This window comes from Tetrao urogallus, assembly GCF_951394365.1.
Source record: "Tetrao urogallus genome assembly, chromosome: 15".
In the NCBI taxonomy this organism is placed as follows: Eukaryota; Metazoa; Chordata; class Aves; order Galliformes; family Phasianidae; genus Tetrao; species Tetrao urogallus.
Window position 1 is genome coordinate 10,429,297 of NC_136828.1, and position 20,551 is coordinate 10,449,847.

Genomic DNA, 20,551 nt, shown 5'->3' on the forward strand with positions numbered 1-20,551 from the left:
GCACATCCATCCGTTTATGTCATGTTTTGTCAGGGTTTTGGAGTCCCACCTCCTCCAGTTGTTATAGTAATACACTTGCCATCTATAAGTGCTGAAATTGCTATCAGCAAAAGAACATCTCAGAGGGTTATCAATGAGCCATTAAAACGTGCTGCCTCCTGACCGCCCTCGGTGCACCTCTGGAGGTTAGGACAGAAAAATAAAGCAAACACCCCGATTTTCCTTTTAATATGATTTAGTAGAAAGCATTTTATGTGTAAAAAGTAGCTGGTTATACTTTAACTTTTTTGTAAGCAGATGTGCAATGCTTACAGATGGCTACTAACATGATCCTCATTTTCAGAATCAATAATTGGACACGATGCCTATTCTCTGAACCACTTACCTACCTCAGAAGATTATCTGGATTCACTAATATCTGCTATGGAACTGATAAAACTTGATGTCAAAAGAATTGAGTATTAGAAAAAGAGAAATGGGCATGTCCAGATAATTGCAGCATTTCAGCCTGCATATAGGCTCTTCACTGATCTGAAACCGCAAACAGACAAGTCAACGTGAGGAAAGCGAAGGGAAAATACTCTGAAGCAGATATATATTTAGTAGCAGGTTAGACGGAGAGAAAAGGCTCAAGGACAATGGCAGGTCTTTTCTTCCTTCAGCTAAACCTCCAATGTATTTTTGTGAAAGAAAGCTAGTCTTTTGCTTTTAACTGTAGCCCAAAACTGCATTATGTCTCCTGGGTGCTTTGATTTTTTTCTCTTTCTAAATCTCAGCACATAGACAGCTCCAGGGCTCAGAAGGAGAAATTATTAAAAGCATGCCTGCAGAAGTAAAGAGATCAGACATTTTCCTTATCCCCATCCCCTGTGTTTTATGAGCACTCCCCCACCCAGTGTTGTATGAGATTTCACGCAACCAGACGTGTCCTTTTTAAACAGACTGAAAAATGTGAAGTCCTTTAAGAGCAAGCATTCTTTCAAACTGGAAACAACACAAAAATGTGCTTCTACTCCTCAGAAAGGTCACACTCACCTTCAGAATTCTATCAAGCCAACTTTTTCTTTTTTGTCCTGTGCAATTCTATCATTTAAGTAGTTTTCGGCAGCCTTTACAAAATACACTGCAGTTTCACAGAACACAGAATCCTACTGTGAACATGATACAAGCAATCTCTGCCTCATTATTTTTTCCCCAAGCTGCTTGATAAAACATCTGCACTTTGGAAACTTCAAATATCCTTCCTGCTCTACTATTAAAATGCATACGTCTTCTCTTCAAAATTAACAAGCTATCTACATTTTCAGCTTACAAACTGCGCTCCTCATTCCTTTTTATTTGAAATGAACACTGTGTATTTTAGGTTATGATTTTCTGAATTATGTTTCACGGCATAAAAGTCGTACTGATTACATGTGGCATATTGTGACAACAGCAAATGCACTGAAATGCGATCCATTCTGATTAAAAAATAAGTAATTCAAAAATTAGGAAAAATCCTTTACGCCATTTCACACCTGTACCTTCACCTCTGAAACGTTAACGTGCATTGAACAGGACAGGAAAATGCCCAATAACCTATGAGTTGTCAAGAAGCCGATTCTACTCCTCTACTTGCCCAATCAAAACACAGTGGGAAATAAATTGGAAAGCACTTATTTTCATCACTCTTACCCGAATACTCTCCAGCCATAAGGAGGTACACTGGCATTTCAGAGCTCTTTGCTCCAAACTACTGAACTCTAAGCGTTAAGCACTGATATGCATTTGAAAACTGCCATTTGACACACGCAGGAGAACAAATTATGCAGCATTTCAGAGTCAGTACAAAAATCAGACCCCATTTAGAGTCTAAAACACAAAGCAAGAAGACGTCGCTCTGCTTATTCTACCTGTTAAAACAGATTTACTTACATGCTCCTATAATTAAGGATACACCTGAACTAGAGGATTTCCTCTCACACACCTATATGGGATCTGATAAAGACTGACTTGAGATAACATCATTAATCTCTGTTCAAGTCTTCAACTGCACACTGTGAAAAAGTTTCTTGCTTTGTTGCCATTAGACAGACGAACTACCATCAGTAGCTGAAGTGACAGAGCAGATATCCTTTCACATGAGAAAAAGGTGGTATAAAATAATCAGTCACAAAATAACTTACAAAAGCCCACTGTAAATAAACTCAGGGTAAAAATGTTTACAGAAAAATATTGCAAAACTTTCCAAATTCAAGTGGCTGAGTATCAGCTTCAGAAGGGATTTCTAGAGCTTACCTATGGTGCAGTTTGTGGTTATTTTTCTCCGCTTGGGGTTGTGTCGTAGCAATTCTAACTCTCGTTTGGTTGGCTCCCATGTTGAATACTTCTCTCCAATGCCTAAGCACACGAAAAGAAATTTTCAGGAAGTTGTTTAGTAAAAGTATTAAAAACTGTGTTCAAGTTTTAACTTAATGGACAGTATGTGGAAGTTTTAATCAATCTATGTACAAGAGACTGATTTCACAATAAAAAAAGTTCAGAAGGACTGCAACCAACCTTCCAAAGCCCAAGTAAGTTTTCCATTATTGGACAACAACTATTCTTCCAGTTTCAAAAAATAAAAAAATAAAAATAACACTCCAGAGTTTACAAGAGTAAAGCCACTGTTACTCAAAACATCCATCACTGTCTTTGTGCTCAGATTATGACAGCACACCAACGATTTTATAAGAAGATAATGGCTAGCCAAGAAATCTCATTAGCAAACTCTGACATGTTATTAAATATATCAAAGCTCAGCCAACTTAATGGACAGACACAGCCTTAATCTTTATAGTAGAGGTGACCAGCAGAAATGAGTACTTCAGATACACTGAACAGCATATTCTCCTAGTACCTGTTTGATGATGTGCTGTGACTAAGCGTGACTTCTGATGCAGCACTGGATATCAGCAGTATTTGAGATTCACTGACATATATAACAATACCCAAAAATCTGATTTGTGGTAGGTTTAAAAACAACAACCAATCAACCCAAACTTTCCTAACGCTCAACTACCCTTTCTGTAAACTGCAGCTGTAACCTGCCAGCATTCTCTTTAAACATCAACGCTGTGTTTGCGATACAGTGCTCAAAAGAAGCTGCAGTAGAAATGAGTCAGTTAAGCAGTGCAGCACATTTATTTGAAGTAAGCACAGTTGTGTTCAGTGTAAATCTGATATGAGAAAAACAGACCAGGAAAAGACTCGTGCTGAGCAGTTAAGAACTACTGCAGTGCCTTACGTAGCACAGAGAAATTACTATGCAAGGTCAGTTACAGCGAGTCACAAAAGCATCTGGGCATTAAAAATAAAGAATAATAAGACGACAAGCAATCTATTCTAAAACTGAGGATTAAAGTCAATTAAGTGTTATTTTTCATGGAACGCATGGAGCAGAAGTAGTGCTGTGCTACAGAAAATAAATTATAAATCATACATATGAAAAGAAGAGTAGAAAACGTAGCTAGAGGCTTACACATTCTGCATAATATACATTAAATTTTAATAGCTCTTTGATCTTCATTTTCAGAAATAGCTATGCTTTTCAGAACCTACCCACCCAAAACTGTTCAATTCATAGTTACTACTGACCCTCCAGGTTCTAGCAATAAGAAGTCTCATTTTTGGATTCCTGAGGACAAGAAAATTCGTATTTACATCGATGCATCCCTTTATTTTATTTGATTCAACAACATCTCATGCAAGAAGCATAAGAAAAAATAGCAGAGCTATACAGTCCCTTTCCTTTATCCAAGGCTCAGCATCAAGGTGCACACCCAGAAAAACAGGAAAGGAACTAATTACTGCATAACAGATAGAGGAGATCAAACAGTCAAGTGCTCTGAATATACTGCACAGTGCGAGTAGGCAAATGCTGAATGAAGCAACTCCAGAGGTGCACGTATGGGCAGTTCATGTATGTCAGAACATTGACTTCCACTAAGTTTCATATTGGACGCCTTCAGGAATCTGTTCACATCTGTAATATTCCCCTAGGAATTTATATGAACTGGTCTGTTTAAAATCTCAGTCTCATCTTCAACACCTTGTGAGCACCAGCCATGGCACTCGCCAACTAGAAGTTTGATTCCTGTGTTCAGTTTAACTATGCCCCAAATGGGTGCAGCCTGATAACAAGATGAAATCTCACAAATGAGATCTCATAAAATAATTAAAGCAAACAAAGAGAATTCTCAGATGTGTTGAAATCCTGTGGGTTGTTTTTTTTGTTGTTGTTGTCGTCATTGTTGCTTTTTGAGACGAATAAAATTAACACCTGGAAACACACGTGCGCTCCACTTAAAGCATGCAATAGTCTCACATATCAGTTAGACTGCTCAAATGTATTTCATTTATTTATATATAATTATATGGTTTAAATGCTTATAGAGTGGCAACCAAAGCATTTCATGAGAGCAGCTCTTCAAGTAAAGTTAAACACGACAAGCTGGGCAGGATTCTGGACAAACAGGACACTATTCAGTTAAAATAAATGAGATCAACACAGCAACCATGTACAGTTAATGCCACGAGAAACACAGCACAGACAGACAACACTTTCTTACAGAAGGCTTTCATTAGAAAGAACACAAGTCAGAAACTTAAAAATAAAAAAACTGTTCTGCTTCTGAACACAGTCTGTTATCCTCAAAAATCTGGGGAACAAAAAGCACAAAACCAGATCCACTATAGATGTTTGTGTTTAAAAGTTACCAAATTCACCAATAATAAAGTTGTAGTGAGATCCATGAACATGCCAAAAACTCCAATATAAATTACCTTAAGCAAAGACTGGCAAAACATGCATAGATTACAACTAAAGGAAAGCAGTGTTACTGGAGAGAAGGTTCACCTTTTTTTTTTTTTTTTTTTAAATGGTGCTACAAAATGACCAGATTCAAGTCAGCATGTGAGGTCTCCAGCTGACAATTCATATTATTAGGCTGAATACACCAGTTTTCATTTTTCAGAGGATTTATCACACATGGATGAGTGAAGATGATGATGATGACGGGACCCAACTTATGAAACCCAAATTGTGCGAGTAGTATTAGCATAGATGGTTTGGTTTCCTATCTTTCAGAAAATCCCGCTTCATTCCCACCCAAAAATGCAGACATTAAGTAGAATGAAGGGCTCCATGTATCCTCACCTCCCTTGTTACTAAAGAATATTCAGTAACAACAACAACAAAAAAAAAAAAAAGGAAGAGCTGCAACTTGTTCAGTGTTATATCGTATAACCCTGAACTACAGTCATGCTCGTGGAATCATCAAGCTAGGAGTTAACATTACAAAGAGTATGAAATGAATTTCATGACATTTGGGGTTTTTCTTAAAGTTTCCTCTCCAGGCATCATGTTGTTATGTGAACATCCTGCAAAGTTTACCTGAACCCTCTTCAAGCACTCTCAGGAGAGGCTTGGAAACACACATTAGTGTAATACTGATCTTGTCACTCTGGCTAGAGGAAGGAGGGTTCCCTCTCACTTCATGGCTTTTCAGATGAGAGGAAATTGATTGTATTAATGGAGAAGGGTGGATGTAATTTTCTACTACTTCTCATAAACCCATTTCTTTTTCATTCCTCAGATAAAATTGCTGAAAAACAGTTTCATAAAGCAAAGCCACAACACAGAAGTTCCTAAGCCACAGCTTTAAAGAAAGACGAGCACTCCAGCAATCTGGAACAAACTGCTGCCTTCTCCATTTTGTATCTCCACTGGTCATTACAGATTTGCTGTCTTAGCACAGAAGATGCAAAGTATGTACTGGTGTAAATATGCATCCATATGTAAGTGTGTATATACGTATACACATGCACACTCTTCACCACAAGCCTGTGAAGTCTAAGAGGACACAGCAAGCCACTAAATAGCTGGCTGTGTTACCTCAGAAGCCAGGCAGGAGTGCACTGGAGAACAAAACAGCTCCATCTTGGTCCAAAAGGCACCAACATTCATCATAGTTAAGAAAATGTTCTTTGAATGCACACACTCAGAAGTCAGGAACTTGGGTGCCTCCCTCTTTGAAGGCACTGTAAGCAAGAGTTACCCTGTTGTGGCCAGTGAGTTTGGGACCCAAGACAACACATCTTAGAAAAGTTTGAAGGAGCTTTCAGAAAAGGCACACAGCCTAAACACAAGGTCTGAAACCACATCTCCGCTGTGTCTTTCTTTCAAAAGAAGAGCTTTGTGCTACAGCATTTTATTCTGTATTGAGAACTTGCTGGCAACCTCACTGTCCCCCCCTCCTATGCCTGCATACCTTCAAAACGGGGCATTAAGAGAAAGAAGAATGCAATCTGCAATAAGAACCAAGTCAATGCAGTTATACTTTTGATAGGCCATCAGAAAAGCTCCAGTTAATTCCACGTTAGTCGCTATTTTTAAAATTGGAAATGAGGTTAAGAATGGTTTGAAGTCATATCAGCCCTTACTACGGCTGTCACATTGGAACAGGATGCCATGGATTCGCTAAGAGACCTTACTAGACAGTTGCTGTCTGTCTTTAAAGGTAGACTTCTCCACTTTAAGAAAACACACCCCTAGAGGCCACTGGAAATGGAAGATGACGAGCTACTACAACTGAAGCTTTAAAACTGCTCAGTTTGAGATCAATGCTACTTCCTTTCACTTCCAAAAAAAAAAAAAACAAAAAAAAAAACAGGAGAAAATATTCGTTTTGGAGGAGTTCTGTCAAGGGAAGGGCACACGAAATTAAGTCTGCTGTAATTATGCACTCATTGGAACATATCCAAACAAGAGGAAAACAATTTGCATGATAAAACTGGCACAACTGTGATTCATGTCTAAAATGGCAGGATAACCAGCAAAGGGACGCTTGTTAGTGAAGTGCGTCGCCAGCCCACGCCTCTTACCTGTCATTGTACACTGGTAGTGAGAAACCACTGTTGGGGTGAAGGCTAAAAAAGAAAAAATTAGGGAAAGCAAACTGAATAATAAAACAAATGTGTGTACATATATTTGTGTGTCAATATTTCTACATAGATACTGTGCGTGTACTGTGAAAGCACAGGAGTGCAAGTAAGCTGGCACGTTCTATTAAAAAAAAAAATCACACACAAAGGTGGCATTTCATGTGAGGGGAACAGACCTCTTGCCCGTAACACCTACAACAGCCTAAAGGAGCAGATGGTTACATGTGCTACCTAGGACAGACCTGACTGCTACTATGCAAGTTTTGCAGGATTAATGTTAGATATGCTTTTTTTTTTTTTTTTTTTGCAATTAAAAATAATTTTGCTACAAGTAGGTGTGGCGCACATGATAAAAACTAACAGCAGCTCCTGGAAAGCACTAGCTAAATCTCTGTCTCCCACAGCCTGCACAGCTATTTCTAAAGAGCTCTTTCTTCCCCTTACTTTGTTTTGCCATTGACAAAATGGGAGGGACAGGTATGATAAAAAACAGAAACAAGAAATTCAGGCAGGAAAACCAAACCTTGTAATTTCCAAGCTTTTCGTTGTTCTTCTTTGGCAATTTGTTCCATGTCTTTGTCGTATATGTAATCTTGACACATAAAGCAGTATATACCCCCATACAAAAGGTCTATGGCTGCAAAACAGAAGGGAAGTTGGGAGAAGAGAACGTGAGTTCATAAACTAATGCATGCTTTATGAGCAAGCCTTCAAGTCAGGCACCATCTTCCACATAATCCACGAGAAAAGTATCTGTACCTTGGAATCTGTGTGGAAAAAGAAAAAGAAATGGGAAACATTCCCAATTATGAGTTATTCAATTGCATCTGGCACAGCAACACAAAGCATTTGCCTCAGAATTGTTTGTAACTCACAACACACCTTTCAAACATAAGGAACTGAAAGGCGTAATCACAGAGACAGCTATACACTAATACCATGTTATAATCTTAAGACTTGATATATTACTTCCAGTTGTCTTCTTAAGACATGCATAATTTCTACTCAAAGTCACTGAGATCATTGGAAAGCACCTACTTAAAACCCAAATGAAAACTCAAACAGGAGACAACACTGAAAAGGAAAGATACTCATCCCTGAGCAAGTTGGTTTATCCCACAGATCTGGTGCCTCGCAATTTGCCTTGTTTAAAGTGTTCCCTTTTAAATGGGCATCGGAACACTGAGCAATGTTACAAATATTTTCCTTTCACAACCCTAAACAAAAGAAAGCCAACAAACAAAATAAAGCAGCTAACTGGGAAATGACCTTTTGCTTGAAGATAGACCAAAGGAGGAGCAAAGTGTGAATTAATCATAGCAAACTGCTGATTTTTCAGTACATTGGAACAGAAAAAAGCCACAACTGAAGTTAAAAAAAACCCTACAAGCTTCATGTAGCAGACAGATGAAAAATGCATTCCCTTCAGAGTGCACGCTCCATTTATTTTATATCTACATTCTTTTTATTCCTAGATGAATAATATTATGAAAATAATCTCACTACAGCCCTGTTTTAAACAAAGGAAACCTCCTCCTTCTCGATCAATTTTTCAGTGATCACATCAAGTTGTTACTTCTAACAAGTAACAAAGAGAACAGTAACTTTAAAGAAGTTTGCATAACGTCTATTAGATGACAGCTAATCATCGCTGTGTGCTTCATTATTTCAGTCTTTTGCTTTGTTTGGACCCCAGCTTGTGGAAGAAGCGAAGGGCTGCTGGCATTACCTCCTCCTGTAACATCAACACCACAATTTCCACCTGGCTATTGGGAGGATCAAATGAACTCCTTCAACAGAACATCACAAAAGTAAAGGAGGATCTCAGTTGTGCTGGAGAGCAGAAACAAAACACTGTGCCATGTTAGGGGAAAAAAGAAAATCACAATTAAGCTGCACAGTATTATAAAGTCATAATATTTAATCCGTTATCTAATGTACTATCAGTCAAGCACAGCTATCAAAGAATCTGAAGCTTCAAAGTATTGGTCTTGATACAAAAAAATCAAATATTGTCCTCCATATTATTATTATTTTTTTTTTTTGAAAGGCAAACTTACCCAATGAAATTAAATAAAAAAAGCAGGGCTGCAGTATTAGATTCTAGCAGAATATTAGATAAATGGGGCACTCTGTGAGCACTGGAACATTCAATCTGCCATCAGAATGGGCAGTCATACTTTGTGCTTTCTTATTTTTCCAAACTTTGTAGATTTATGCATGTGAGTGCTAAATGTCAAGATGAAACCCAACAAGAGATCACCTTACATAAGCCACTTATTCAGAGCTGAGTGAATTTCTGGTGTAAATCAGAAAGTTTAACACAAACACTGGCTGAGTAAAAGCTGTAATTGTCCACTGCCTGATTAAGGACCCTTGAGAAAAATGTCCTCTCTTCAGCATACTTATGTGAACAATACAGCTGTATATATGCCAACACTTTTTATGTCATTAAAAAGACTGCGATAGGTTTTGGACAAATTACCTCAAGCACCAATAGAAAGGAGGTTCTACAAGCCTGATTGCAATGCAGAGGAAGGGCAGGAATTTCTAATGAAAGACAAAAGACAGCTGCTCAGTTTCCAGGATCCTTGGAGAAAAGAAGTCTCCTGGTAAAGTTTCTAAGTTGATTTTTTTCCAATTAGCACAACTTGATTTTTCAAACTGGATTTTTTGTTCAGAAAACCCAGTCAAAAACATCCCAACAGTTAAGTCTGCAAATACACACACAACAAATTGTATTACTTGCATTAATGCTTGAGATCACAGAATTAACATAAACAGGCCTCAAACTTGAGAAGTTTGGGAACGACTGGCCTGGAACCAGCACCTAAACGTTTCTGATTGCACCACCACCAGCTCTCCATGGTGCCCCACATTCCTCACCATGAATGTCCCTTCACTGGGCTCCTCCATGTCTCCCTGACCCCCCAGCTGTCTGCTTTCCCAGCACTACCACCACCCCTCTCTGATCACAAGAACCAACTCACGAGTTTCAGGATACCCTCAGATCATTTTATTTTCTCCCAAAAATCAAAGCATTTAATTAGCTCTTATCACTGTATTTTAATTCCGTTTTAACTTAACATAATTACACAACTGATGACACTGTGAAAGTCAGGTATGCATCCAATAGAAATGCTTGCTTCCTTTCTTTCATAGGAAAGAACCAGAAGAAGCTTAAAAGAATCATCTCATCATGTTACTGAATTGTATTATTCTGCATTCCTGGCTCCATACCATTATATACCATTTTTCTTTGCTTCTATACCTTCTATACTGACAACAGGCTGCTATTTAATTTCAGAGTCATTTCTGTCATATCCCTTCTTACACAAAACTCTGAACAGCTGCAAAAAATAGTAAGGAGAAAGTCAAAGATCGCCATTGAGAAATAAAGGCATCGGTCTGAAGAAGAATCAGAGAGGAGAACGTAGGAATGAGAGCGACTTTATCAGGCAGCACAAGTGATGAGGAGTTCCAGTTGTCACTCAGAGGTGAAAGCTGAAATTTAGGCAGCAAAAGGTCTTCATCCTCTCCATCTGGGAGCCATGTAAAGTGCTTCAAGCTCGAGTGCTTTACTTTGCCAAGCATATCCACTGATGTCCTTGTGAAAAATGTTAAGAGGCCAGAGATAGTGGGAACAAGAAAACAATACATAAGCAAGCAGGTAACACAGCAGGTATGCATGCACATCCTACTGACCAAGGAGTGTTTACGTTCAGCTTTTGAAAGACCCAGGTGAACAGAACTAATGCTGTTTGGCTGAATAGGGCATGTTTCATTGCAACATATCCTTCAGGAGGTGACCTGTGATCCACACTTTGGTATCACCCTCCTTGGAATAACCGTTTCATTGAAGGACAGCAAAACACACAGCAACACAGAATTCTGCTCTGGGAATTACTAAACTGAATTCATACTTTTATTTTAGTATATTACAATAGACCAAGATTAATTCTCTTAGGAGTTTGTGTGACATAGTTGTGGCATGTTATCAAGCTCAAACCAGCACGTCTGCATATTCTGTGCAAGAAATTGCATATTGCATTAACTATTCCTAACATAGCAGAAGTATTAACTGAACTAACAAAGCCTGAGCAATACAGAATGTTAAAAAAACCCAAACATTCAGCAGGATCTTACCTCGCCTACCTTTCACCCACACCCACAATTCAAGGAACATATTAAAACAAGTACAGTATTAATAACAAGGACTGAACAGGCAAGCAGCTGCAAGAGCACAGGTACTGCTATACAGTCAGGATGTGAGTGCCTAATTCATACTGCTCAGGGAAGCAGAGATAACAAAGGATGTATTTTAAGAACACTTTGGACTATGATCCTGAAGGCTCCTGAAACACTGAGCAGTTAGCTGCAAAAACATTGCTTCCAGTGCTCAGACAGCTGCTGCAGCTGAAATCTATGATACTTCTTAGAACTGTGATTAAGTGTGCAACTCCTGCTAGTCTCCATGGAGACTGATGTTGGCTCAGCAAAAAGTCACCAAGTGTTTTAAAATAATTCCTGTTCATTTTGAAATTTCTAAGCACTTAACCCGTTTTTGCCTATTAGATGTTATTTTCTCCAATGAAAACTGCAGCACTGAAAGCAACAGAAAGTACGAGCAGAACTAGGCATTTTTACAGCTCATTTCACATGCAGCTGGAAGTTAAACACCAAAACATACATTAGAAAAATAAAAAAGGAAACTCCAAAGCTAGAAATGAAGCAGGCAGCTGTATTATCTTCACATTACATGCATTCAGGCTCTACGTACTTCACAGTTAACCACAAACTAACAGTTCTTTGGAACGGGATCACACTGTACTGTGTTTTGCCTTGTACAATCAGCTTTTGACACGAAGGCTGTACATCTTTTGCTAAGCACCTTCTCTGATACATTCTTAATTATCTAACACCACTAAAATATATACAGCAGCCTTCAAGCAAGAGCACATCCTTCTCAAAGCATCTCCCTCCTCTGTCCAGCTTTTGTTTTTCCATTCAAGGCAATGGGAGACATCTCCCTATAGCATATCTCAGCAAATTCTACTTTGCACGGAAGTTAACGTGGAAGAATTCAGGCTGCCCAAACACATGGCTGAAACAGCAGCTCACTACATGTACAATTAATGGCTCTTTCAAAAGAGTTCTCCTTAAATATAGTAGGCTTAACAGTAAAAATGCTACGATGTTTACACAGTAGCCACAGATAAACAGGCAAATGCTTTATAATGGTCTCAATTTAGAACTGTATACACATCTTTTAAACAGTAGGTGTGGCTTAAACTGGAAGTTTTTTTTTTTTTCATGTGTATATTCTACCAAAAATCCTTAGAGTTTTACTAGGTAAGAGCTTTACTAGACAAATTTCTACTTCTGCACTGGTAAAGACTCCTAAACAACCTAATCCCAGTAACTGAGTTCAAAACCTCTTTGAACTGTATCTCATAAAAAGCAGTAAGAAGCATCACACAGGTTTTTTCATTGGGTTTGGGGTGTTTTTGTTTTTTTTTGTCCTAGAGCACGAGCACATTGACCTAGTGCTGTTTCCAGCATTTCTAAACCAGGTTACCTCCCAGCTCCCACCTTCAGTCTTTCTAAGCCATCAACACCACAATTGCTGCAAAGAAGAAAATTAATGGAACAGCTGATGCTGAATGGGGCCTCTGAGGTTACCTTGTCCTGTTCCATCAGGGCCATCCAGAGCAGGGTTCCCAGACCCACACCCAGATGGCTTCTGAGTATCTCCAGGCAGACAGTCAGTCTGTCTTTCAGTACTGCACCATTCAGGGAATTTACAGCCTTAAATTTACAGCCTTAATTTGCAGTCTTTACAGTCTGTACCACCATAGAATCTACACTCTTTGTGCACACACATGAAGAAAATTTGCTTAAGACATCTCCTTCAGAAATAGGGAATTTCTACGCCAGTTTCTTAAGCACAGGATTACACAGCACTACAGGTCTTCTGTAGCACCTTTGTCTTCATGGAAAATGAAAACAGTTTTTTCTGTGAGCGCTTAGGATTAAGTGAAATGAAACTCTGGCCAAAACAGTAAAGGGACATTCCTTCTAGGGAATAATGCCTTTTTTGCTCTTTATCATTCTACCAAAAATGTACTTTCACTTGAAGATAAATGCTGTAAATCAAGCAAAATTTGATTCAGTCGTAGTCCTGATAGAAGCAAATATCTATCCAGCTCAATGTAACAAGAATTCTAGTATAAGATTGTCTGCATTATAACAAAAATGTTAACAGAAAAAATTCTTAGGGATTCTGCTATGATGTGCAATTGATTCAGAGCACTTTTGAACAGCCCTATGCAACTGGAATGCCTTTTTGTACTATTTTTGTACTACTATGAACTTACAGTACATATGAAATGCACTTTTTTTTTTCCTGATCTTATTTTCCCCCGTACCCAACAAATATTTCATGGAAGGTGCTCTACTCAGTGTGCCCTACTCCCTTCATCTTTGCAGAAGATCCAGGTTTACTACACTTAAGGACAAGCACTTGAATGAAATTTCTTCAAAAGAAGCTGAATATGTAGGGCAGTGAGTTTCTGAAGCATCTGAGCATCTGAGCAAATGATAATGGGAAGCCTTAACGACAAGATGTGAATCACAGAATATACAATGGACTGGGTTGAAAAGGAGCACAATGCTCATCCAGTTCCAACCCCTTTGCCACATGCAGGGTCACCAACCAGCAGACCAGGCTGCCCAGAGCCACATCAAGGGATGGGGCATCCACAGCCTCCTTGGGCAACCTGTAGAAGGTGAAAGCCTACCATACCCCCTCACACATACAGCTTATGATGAAAATAAGCTTCATCTCTAGATGGTAGTAGCAGTTTTAAATCTTAGATTTTATAACACGTTTACTTCCTAATACCAGCAGACTTAAAATGGTGTGTAACCACACACCGAGTACATCAACGCACCAAGCGAGCCGACACATTCCTGTGTGATTTGTTTATCACCTTCACAGCCATGATTGCTAAGTGCTAAATTTCCAAGCAACTCCAAATAAAATTTAAAATAGAAGCTGCACCTTTCTGGTAAGCCTGAAATACCATTAAGAATCAAGAATAATATTCTGACTTTCCCTTTCAAAGTAGGATTGGGAGGGGGAAGGGAAAAAAAAAAAATAAAAAAGACAGCTTACCTAAATTGTGTCGCTTTGTCTTTGCGTGCTCGTGAATATGTTTCTTTGTAAAACAGCCAAAGAAGACACAGTAGAGGCAAGAGTGGAGTCTGTTCAGGTGGGCACCACACATATGACAAATGCACGACTTTGCCTGAAATAGATAAACAGACAAAGAACGTGAACAACAGAAGCACATATCCAAATGCAACTGAACAGAAGAACCAAACAGATCCAGCTGCTGGCTCTGTCTTTACTCAGTATATTTGAACGATTCAGGAGGGGAAAACAGGATTCTGCGACAGAGAAACCAAGTAAGACATTAACAGAGAAAACTCTTCAGCTGATCCAATATATTTCTAAGCCCTGATAGGCAGCTGAACTGGTTACAGCTCTCAAAGCTTAACGAACACTCCAAGTAGAGGTAAGAGGCATTGCTTCTCCAGGTCACAATCCCACCACCCCCTCACTCCATCTCTGCATTTCTGGTGCCAGACAAACCCAGCATCAGCACAGAAACCTGCACAGCCATGTGCTCAAGCCTTGAAGCAGTTGTGCTGGACCAGATCTACTGCCTCTCCTGGGCACCCTGCAGCACTGCCTCTCCGAGTCTGACTGTTCCCAAGGGATCCAGTACGGGAGCTTTGGGGATGGGAGTTGGTGTGATGCTTCTTTGAAGTATGCACATAAACCTGACAGGACAGCCTGCATTCCTAAGATGAAAATACATTTTAAAAAGCAGGGCCTGAAGAAAACAATGAGAAGATTACGTAGACTTTCTGGCTCTCATCATATTCAAAGCTATCTTTCAGCCAAAAACACCCAAAGCTTTTTCTTGGCATTAAACTCAGGTGCTGCAATAGATCTTAGAAAAAATTACTCTATCCAGTCAGAGACTTCAGAGTTTGGGGATGAGCATTCTGCTCTGCAAACCAAAAATAATTCAAGTCCAAACTATCCAACTAGAAGACGCAGATAGGAGAAGTCCCTCACATCAAACAAATTCACTTGCACTCAGACAAGTGGATTCAAGTGCCTGCTTAAGAGTAACTGAACTACTTTAACAGCCCAGAGCTATAAATACCTTTGCTCAATGTAGAAGCACATTGAGATAAATAAAATCAGAATTTACTGAATATCAAGATACGATTTCCCCAACCCAGACAATGTATTTAATCCAAGATAAACCCCAAGGTTCTTCAGCAGTATCGGCACAGTCTGCCACAACTTAAAATTAGAGCTGTATAAAAGATGCACAATACTGTTTTGTAGACTGGCTTCTTCCAGAATATTCATAGTTTTTAAAAGAAAACAAAACCAAGGGCTCCTGCAATATGCTGTGCTGTGAATTCCATTTCAAACTTCTACCAATTAAGACTCGAATTCTGAATTCCACACGCTGTGCATCCAAAGTCCTCCTAAGCTGTTTGATGAAAATAGATCCGTTGATTAAAAACTCCACACACCTACAGAAAGAAATATTTTAAAGCAGGACCAAAAAAATACATCGCTACCAGAAGCACAAATTCCATCTTTAGAAGAAATGCTGCAGAACTGTCAAACTGTTGCCTAACGGTTGCTCTGTGGCTGCAAAAGCTAAATAGGATCAGCCTATCTGTTAAGATTGCTGCTATGACAACTCCAGCAACTCGCTATTTCACTTAGCCTGCTAAAAATAATCATTCTAGCACTAAATGCATTGTAAACAGATGACTTTAGTGTGTAAAAACTCTTCTAGCCAAAAAAGACAAACTCCTGGGATATCAATTTTCATTCAAATGAGAATTAATTTTTTACACACATACGCTACTCTTTAAGTGGTTAATTAAAAGAAGAGTTCATTCACTTATTTAAAGGAAGCTATTTTACCATGTCCTCTATTTGCTCAGAACAGCTCAAGACTGTTTTTCTAAAATTGTAAGAAAACGTTAAGACAGAGTGAGCAAAAAAATCAATACCAAAAAACATAGCGGCTATTTTTAATGAGATTAGCTGTCTTCTTTTCATCTCTGTGAGCTTTTAAACAATTTGCTAAGTTAAAGACAAAGCTTCCAGTCCCTTCCTCCCCCCAAATAATCAAATTACTGCGTTTCATAATACTCCCACCCCACTTACATCTCTTGAGGCCACAGTCTGACTAAGGCGAAACAGAATACTGCAAATGAGTAATCACAATCAGTCGGATCCATACAGTGGCAAGCTTGCTTTAAAACAAGCCTCAACTTCTTCAGAAAGCAAACCAGGCCTTGCTCATGGCCTGATGCCATGCTGATCAGCGACACATGAAAGGGACCCAACCACAAATCACTTGGTGGGGCTGCTCAACAGAACCCCTCCCTAAGGGGCTGCCCGCTCATGATACCATTCACGGATGTGCAAGAAGTGAGCTAGAAAAGCAGCAGGCATTAGTAGGTCAGCTAACTAGACTGCTGACACTTCCAAGTCTCTCCAAATTGCCAGAGCAGCTCAATATTAGTTTACTCTCCTACCACCAAAACAGTGGTGGAAAATACGAGCATGCCCCCCTCATAGTGCTTTCCCCTGGGAGCTCAGCGTTTGACAGCCTCAGCCCCAAATCTTGTTCTCTGGGTCAGCACAAGCTTCACCTCCAGAGAGAAGGTCATGCTGGGCAGGTGTACAGAAACCCACAAACCTGCTGGAACTTCACACAGTATTGGCTCCTCAAGTCCATGGATAGCATTCTGAATAGCAATACACTATTTCTGCAAATCAAACTGTGCAGAAGAAATCAGACATACATAGTCCTCGGCTATTGCACAGCATCCTCCTGTATTTCCAACCATTTTAGGAGTAGCTTTAGAAGCTTTAACTGTAAATGAAAGGAAAACATCTTTATAAGTTTCCCATTAGGGTATTTCAGCAGTTTTGCCTCTTTGGCACAAACCAAGTTAAGTCAAAGCACCTCCAGAACAGAGATGTTATCAGTTACAAACCCATGAGCCAAAAACCGCCTGCCTTTTACCTTCTACAAACCAGATTCACCACAAAGATTCACGGGAAAAGATGAACCAGGTAGCACACAGGACTGTGCAAGGCTTGTGAGGTTACAAGATCCTAAGGAAGGTGTAGCACACTGTGCACGTTCATAAGCAAAGCAGAAAAACATGTTTTTAGGCTAACCTTAGTGCAGTAAAGGCACTGCTGATACACTAAGCCATGGATCCCTGCAGGTGTTTTTATCATGTCCAAGCGCTCATGCTGAACCACAACCGTTTGGAAAGTAAAAACTTCCTAAGAGAAACCCACTTTCATTTCCCCCAAAGACAGGGAAATAAGTCAGTGTTTATGTAAAACAAGACATGTATCACGTGGGAGGAGAAAGCCAATACTGAAGCACAGCTGACAAGATTTGGTAGGCTTAACAGTGCCATTTGCACCTCAGAAGTAACCAGCTGGGGTCAAATATGCCTTAAGACACTGATACCAGCTCTTGGTCCCGGTTTACTCCAAGTTTCATTCTCCCCAGACAGGCATCACTGACCTGCGGTCCATCAATTAATACGGTACCTGGGACACTGCATGCATTTAAATACTTCAACTTCAGAGCAGAGCTCTTAAGATTCCAGGGAGCAGAAACAAGGGATTGATTCTGCACTCCTCTGTACTATGGCATATAGATCACTCCTCCACACACTATAGGATGATTCAGAGTTACTCTGAGTAAGCACACATTTCTGACACATTAGCAGTCAATAAACTAAAAAAAATAATAATAATAAATCTACTTAAGTATTGTTCTCTCACTTCCTGCAACTAAGACTCAGTCTGATATTGTCTGATTGGAAATGATTTTTTAAATAATATTATTGCATCAATACTGTATGTTCTGTTTCCCATTTCACTGAGGTCAGGGGTCCTAATGAAAGGTTTATTAGAGGCAGCAGAGCAGCAAGTCACATTCTATGAGTTTAACAAATATTTAGAAAGTCACCTTCAAAAAAAAAAAAAAAAAAAGGCCGAATATGGGAAGCTTATTAATTCTTGGTTATTCCAAACAATTATTTGGATCTCTTAAAGCAACAGAAAAAGACAGTTAACTATTTCATCTCTGTGCAACAGCGACCTTTGAATGCAAGGTGCCTGCTGCGCACTGCTGCATTTGCTGGCTCCTGCACTGGCAGAGCAGACAGAAGATGCCCTTCAGTTCTGCGTACAGAAGACTGGCTGCAACCATTTCTGCACAAGTTTCAACACAGATGCAACAACTGAGAACTCAAAATGAGAAAGCTGAAGTGTTTAAGCAACATCACAGCTCTCAAGCATAAACAAAAACATAGCAGATACTATTATGACTCTGAGCAGTTTGCTACCCTGAGGTAGATTAAACACAAGGCTAGTCCTGACTGAACATACTTTTGCCTATAGGTAGGAAAAACTGAAGGAAATGACGTGCTGCTGAACATACCACAAAAGATGCTGAAGAGCCATTATCAAACCATCTCCTCTTCCAAACTGACAAAACTTTTTTATTGCACATTAAGATGCTGCACATCAGCAAGAGCACAAACTACCTCCCTGCTGATAAGGCAAACTATACGAGCATTAATCTGAACTGCTTCAACCTTGGGATCATTTTATTTATCTTATTTTCATCCCCAATACTGAAAACAGTTTGCAAACACCACTAGCAGAGGAAAAAAAATCATGAATTATTTTCTGCGGTCTTTGCTTCCTGTTTTTTTTGTTTGCCTTTTTTTTTTTGTTTGTTTGTATGTTTGTTTTGTTTTAATTCTGAAAGCATTTTTTAATTGCCTTTATTTTCAGGGTTTTTTTTTTTCCCCCTTCTATCTTCACGGAAGAAACATTAGCAACCACACAAGGGAAATGATACGAAGCGTTGGAGGCCAATATCAGAGTACTTTGAATGATCTGCTTAATTAGTTTTTGTGGGCTTTTTTTTTTTCTTGTCTAAAGGATATAGAAGAATGCTAATCCTGTTCCTTTCTTAGTTGTATTTTTTGGACTGGACAAATTCTCACAATTTGCTCATCTGGCAATGACAAGGCTGTGCTAAGTGTTCCGCAGTGCTCTGATGCCAAGCTGATGAATTCTCTGGGGGAATGGAACTCTATCCTAATGAACAGGCAGCGAGAGCCACCTCCCCCGGCAGTGATGGTGTGCCACAACAGCATGGTTAGCCCACCAGGAACCACACACATGGAGCGGACCAATATTCCAATCAGGATCCCCAGACAGAGAAATCACAAAGGCAGAACTGCTGGGAGGGGAGACAGAAACTTTAAGAAGCCCACTTAGCTGCTTCCAGTTCCTGAAGCTCGTATCCTTACAAATGTATTTTGTCCGGGGCCTTCAGATCCTCCGCTCACAGGGTGAAATAGCACTATCTATCACACTGAAAGATTAAAAGTCTGGATTAATTAACTGAAGAAACTCCCACAAAACTGACAGCACCCAGTGCCAACTGACTTACAAACCAATAGCCAAGCCATTGACTTTTCTTCTCCAAACTGTACCATAAAACAGGAATGGATATCACTGAGTGGTTCCAGAACACAAGCACTGGTTACTTTTATAACTCAGTTACATAACGGGACCAAACTGGCAAAAGCTCATTGCCTATCACAATTAAGGAAAATACAGGAAGACTTTCCCTAAGCAGCAGCTGAAAACAGATCCAATATAACACGTGAATTGAAGAAGCAAATATTAAATAATTCTTGAGTGTACAAATCTTAGAATAGCTCAGGTTGGAGAAGAGCTTAAAGATCATCTAGTTCCCTCCTGTGCTGGGGACCCCAGGCCTGCAGATGTGGCCCCACAAAGGCAGAGGAGAGAAAGACAACCACCTCCCTTTCACTGCTGGCCACCTCTCTGTTGATGCAGCCTAAGATATCATTGGCCTTCAGGGCCCCTGCTGGCTCACGTCCCACCTTTCATCCATCAAGACTCCCAAGTCCTCTTCAGCAGGGCTGCTCTCAACAAGTTCCTCTCCCAGTCTGTACTAGCACCCAGGATTGCCTTGATCCAAAATCAACACAGCGCATGTGGCCTTGTTAAATCTCGTTAGATTCTTGGGTAGTGACTTTTTGAGCATGCCTAGGTCCCTCTGAATGGCAACCCTCTCTTCTACTTTGTCAACTGCACAACTCATTTTTGGTATCATCAACAGACTTGCTGAGGATACACTCCCAAAAAAACCCCTCAAACAAAATAGCACCTTACAAACAGGTTCCATACATAAAGCTTCAAGAAAGCTCCTACCTTATACCATGTATCAGATAATATAGCGGGTTTATTTGGTGTTTATTAGATGACTGCATGTGCTGCTTTAAATTCTTGAGGGCATTAATTTAGAACAGTATTGAAGACCATCTTCCACTGAGCCCAAACACACTACAGCTTCTCTGAAATCAGTAAAGCAAAAGAATTAAAAAAAATAAATAAAAATTA

General features: G+C 39.6%; 1 protein-coding gene across 2 annotated transcripts in view; it reads right to left on the reverse strand.

Annotated features, from left to right (window-relative positions):
* USP22 (ubiquitin specific peptidase 22) overlaps positions 1–20,551 on the reverse strand; it is a gene marked incomplete at both ends in the record, with an annotated part of 86,829 nt that overhangs the window by 38,921 nt on the left and 27,357 nt on the right. The window contains 4 exons of one of the 2 annotated variants that reach the window (XM_079542857.1): positions 2,278–2,379; positions 6,904–6,948; positions 7,487–7,600; positions 14,141–14,273. In XM_079542857.1, the coding sequence (XP_079398983.1) occupies positions 2,278–2,379; positions 6,904–6,948; positions 7,487–7,600; positions 14,141–14,273 (394 nt within the window). The remainder of the gene's footprint in view (positions 1–2,277; positions 2,380–6,903; positions 6,949–7,486; positions 7,601–14,140; positions 14,274–20,551) is intronic. The other variant, XM_079542858.1, reaches the window with a different exon arrangement.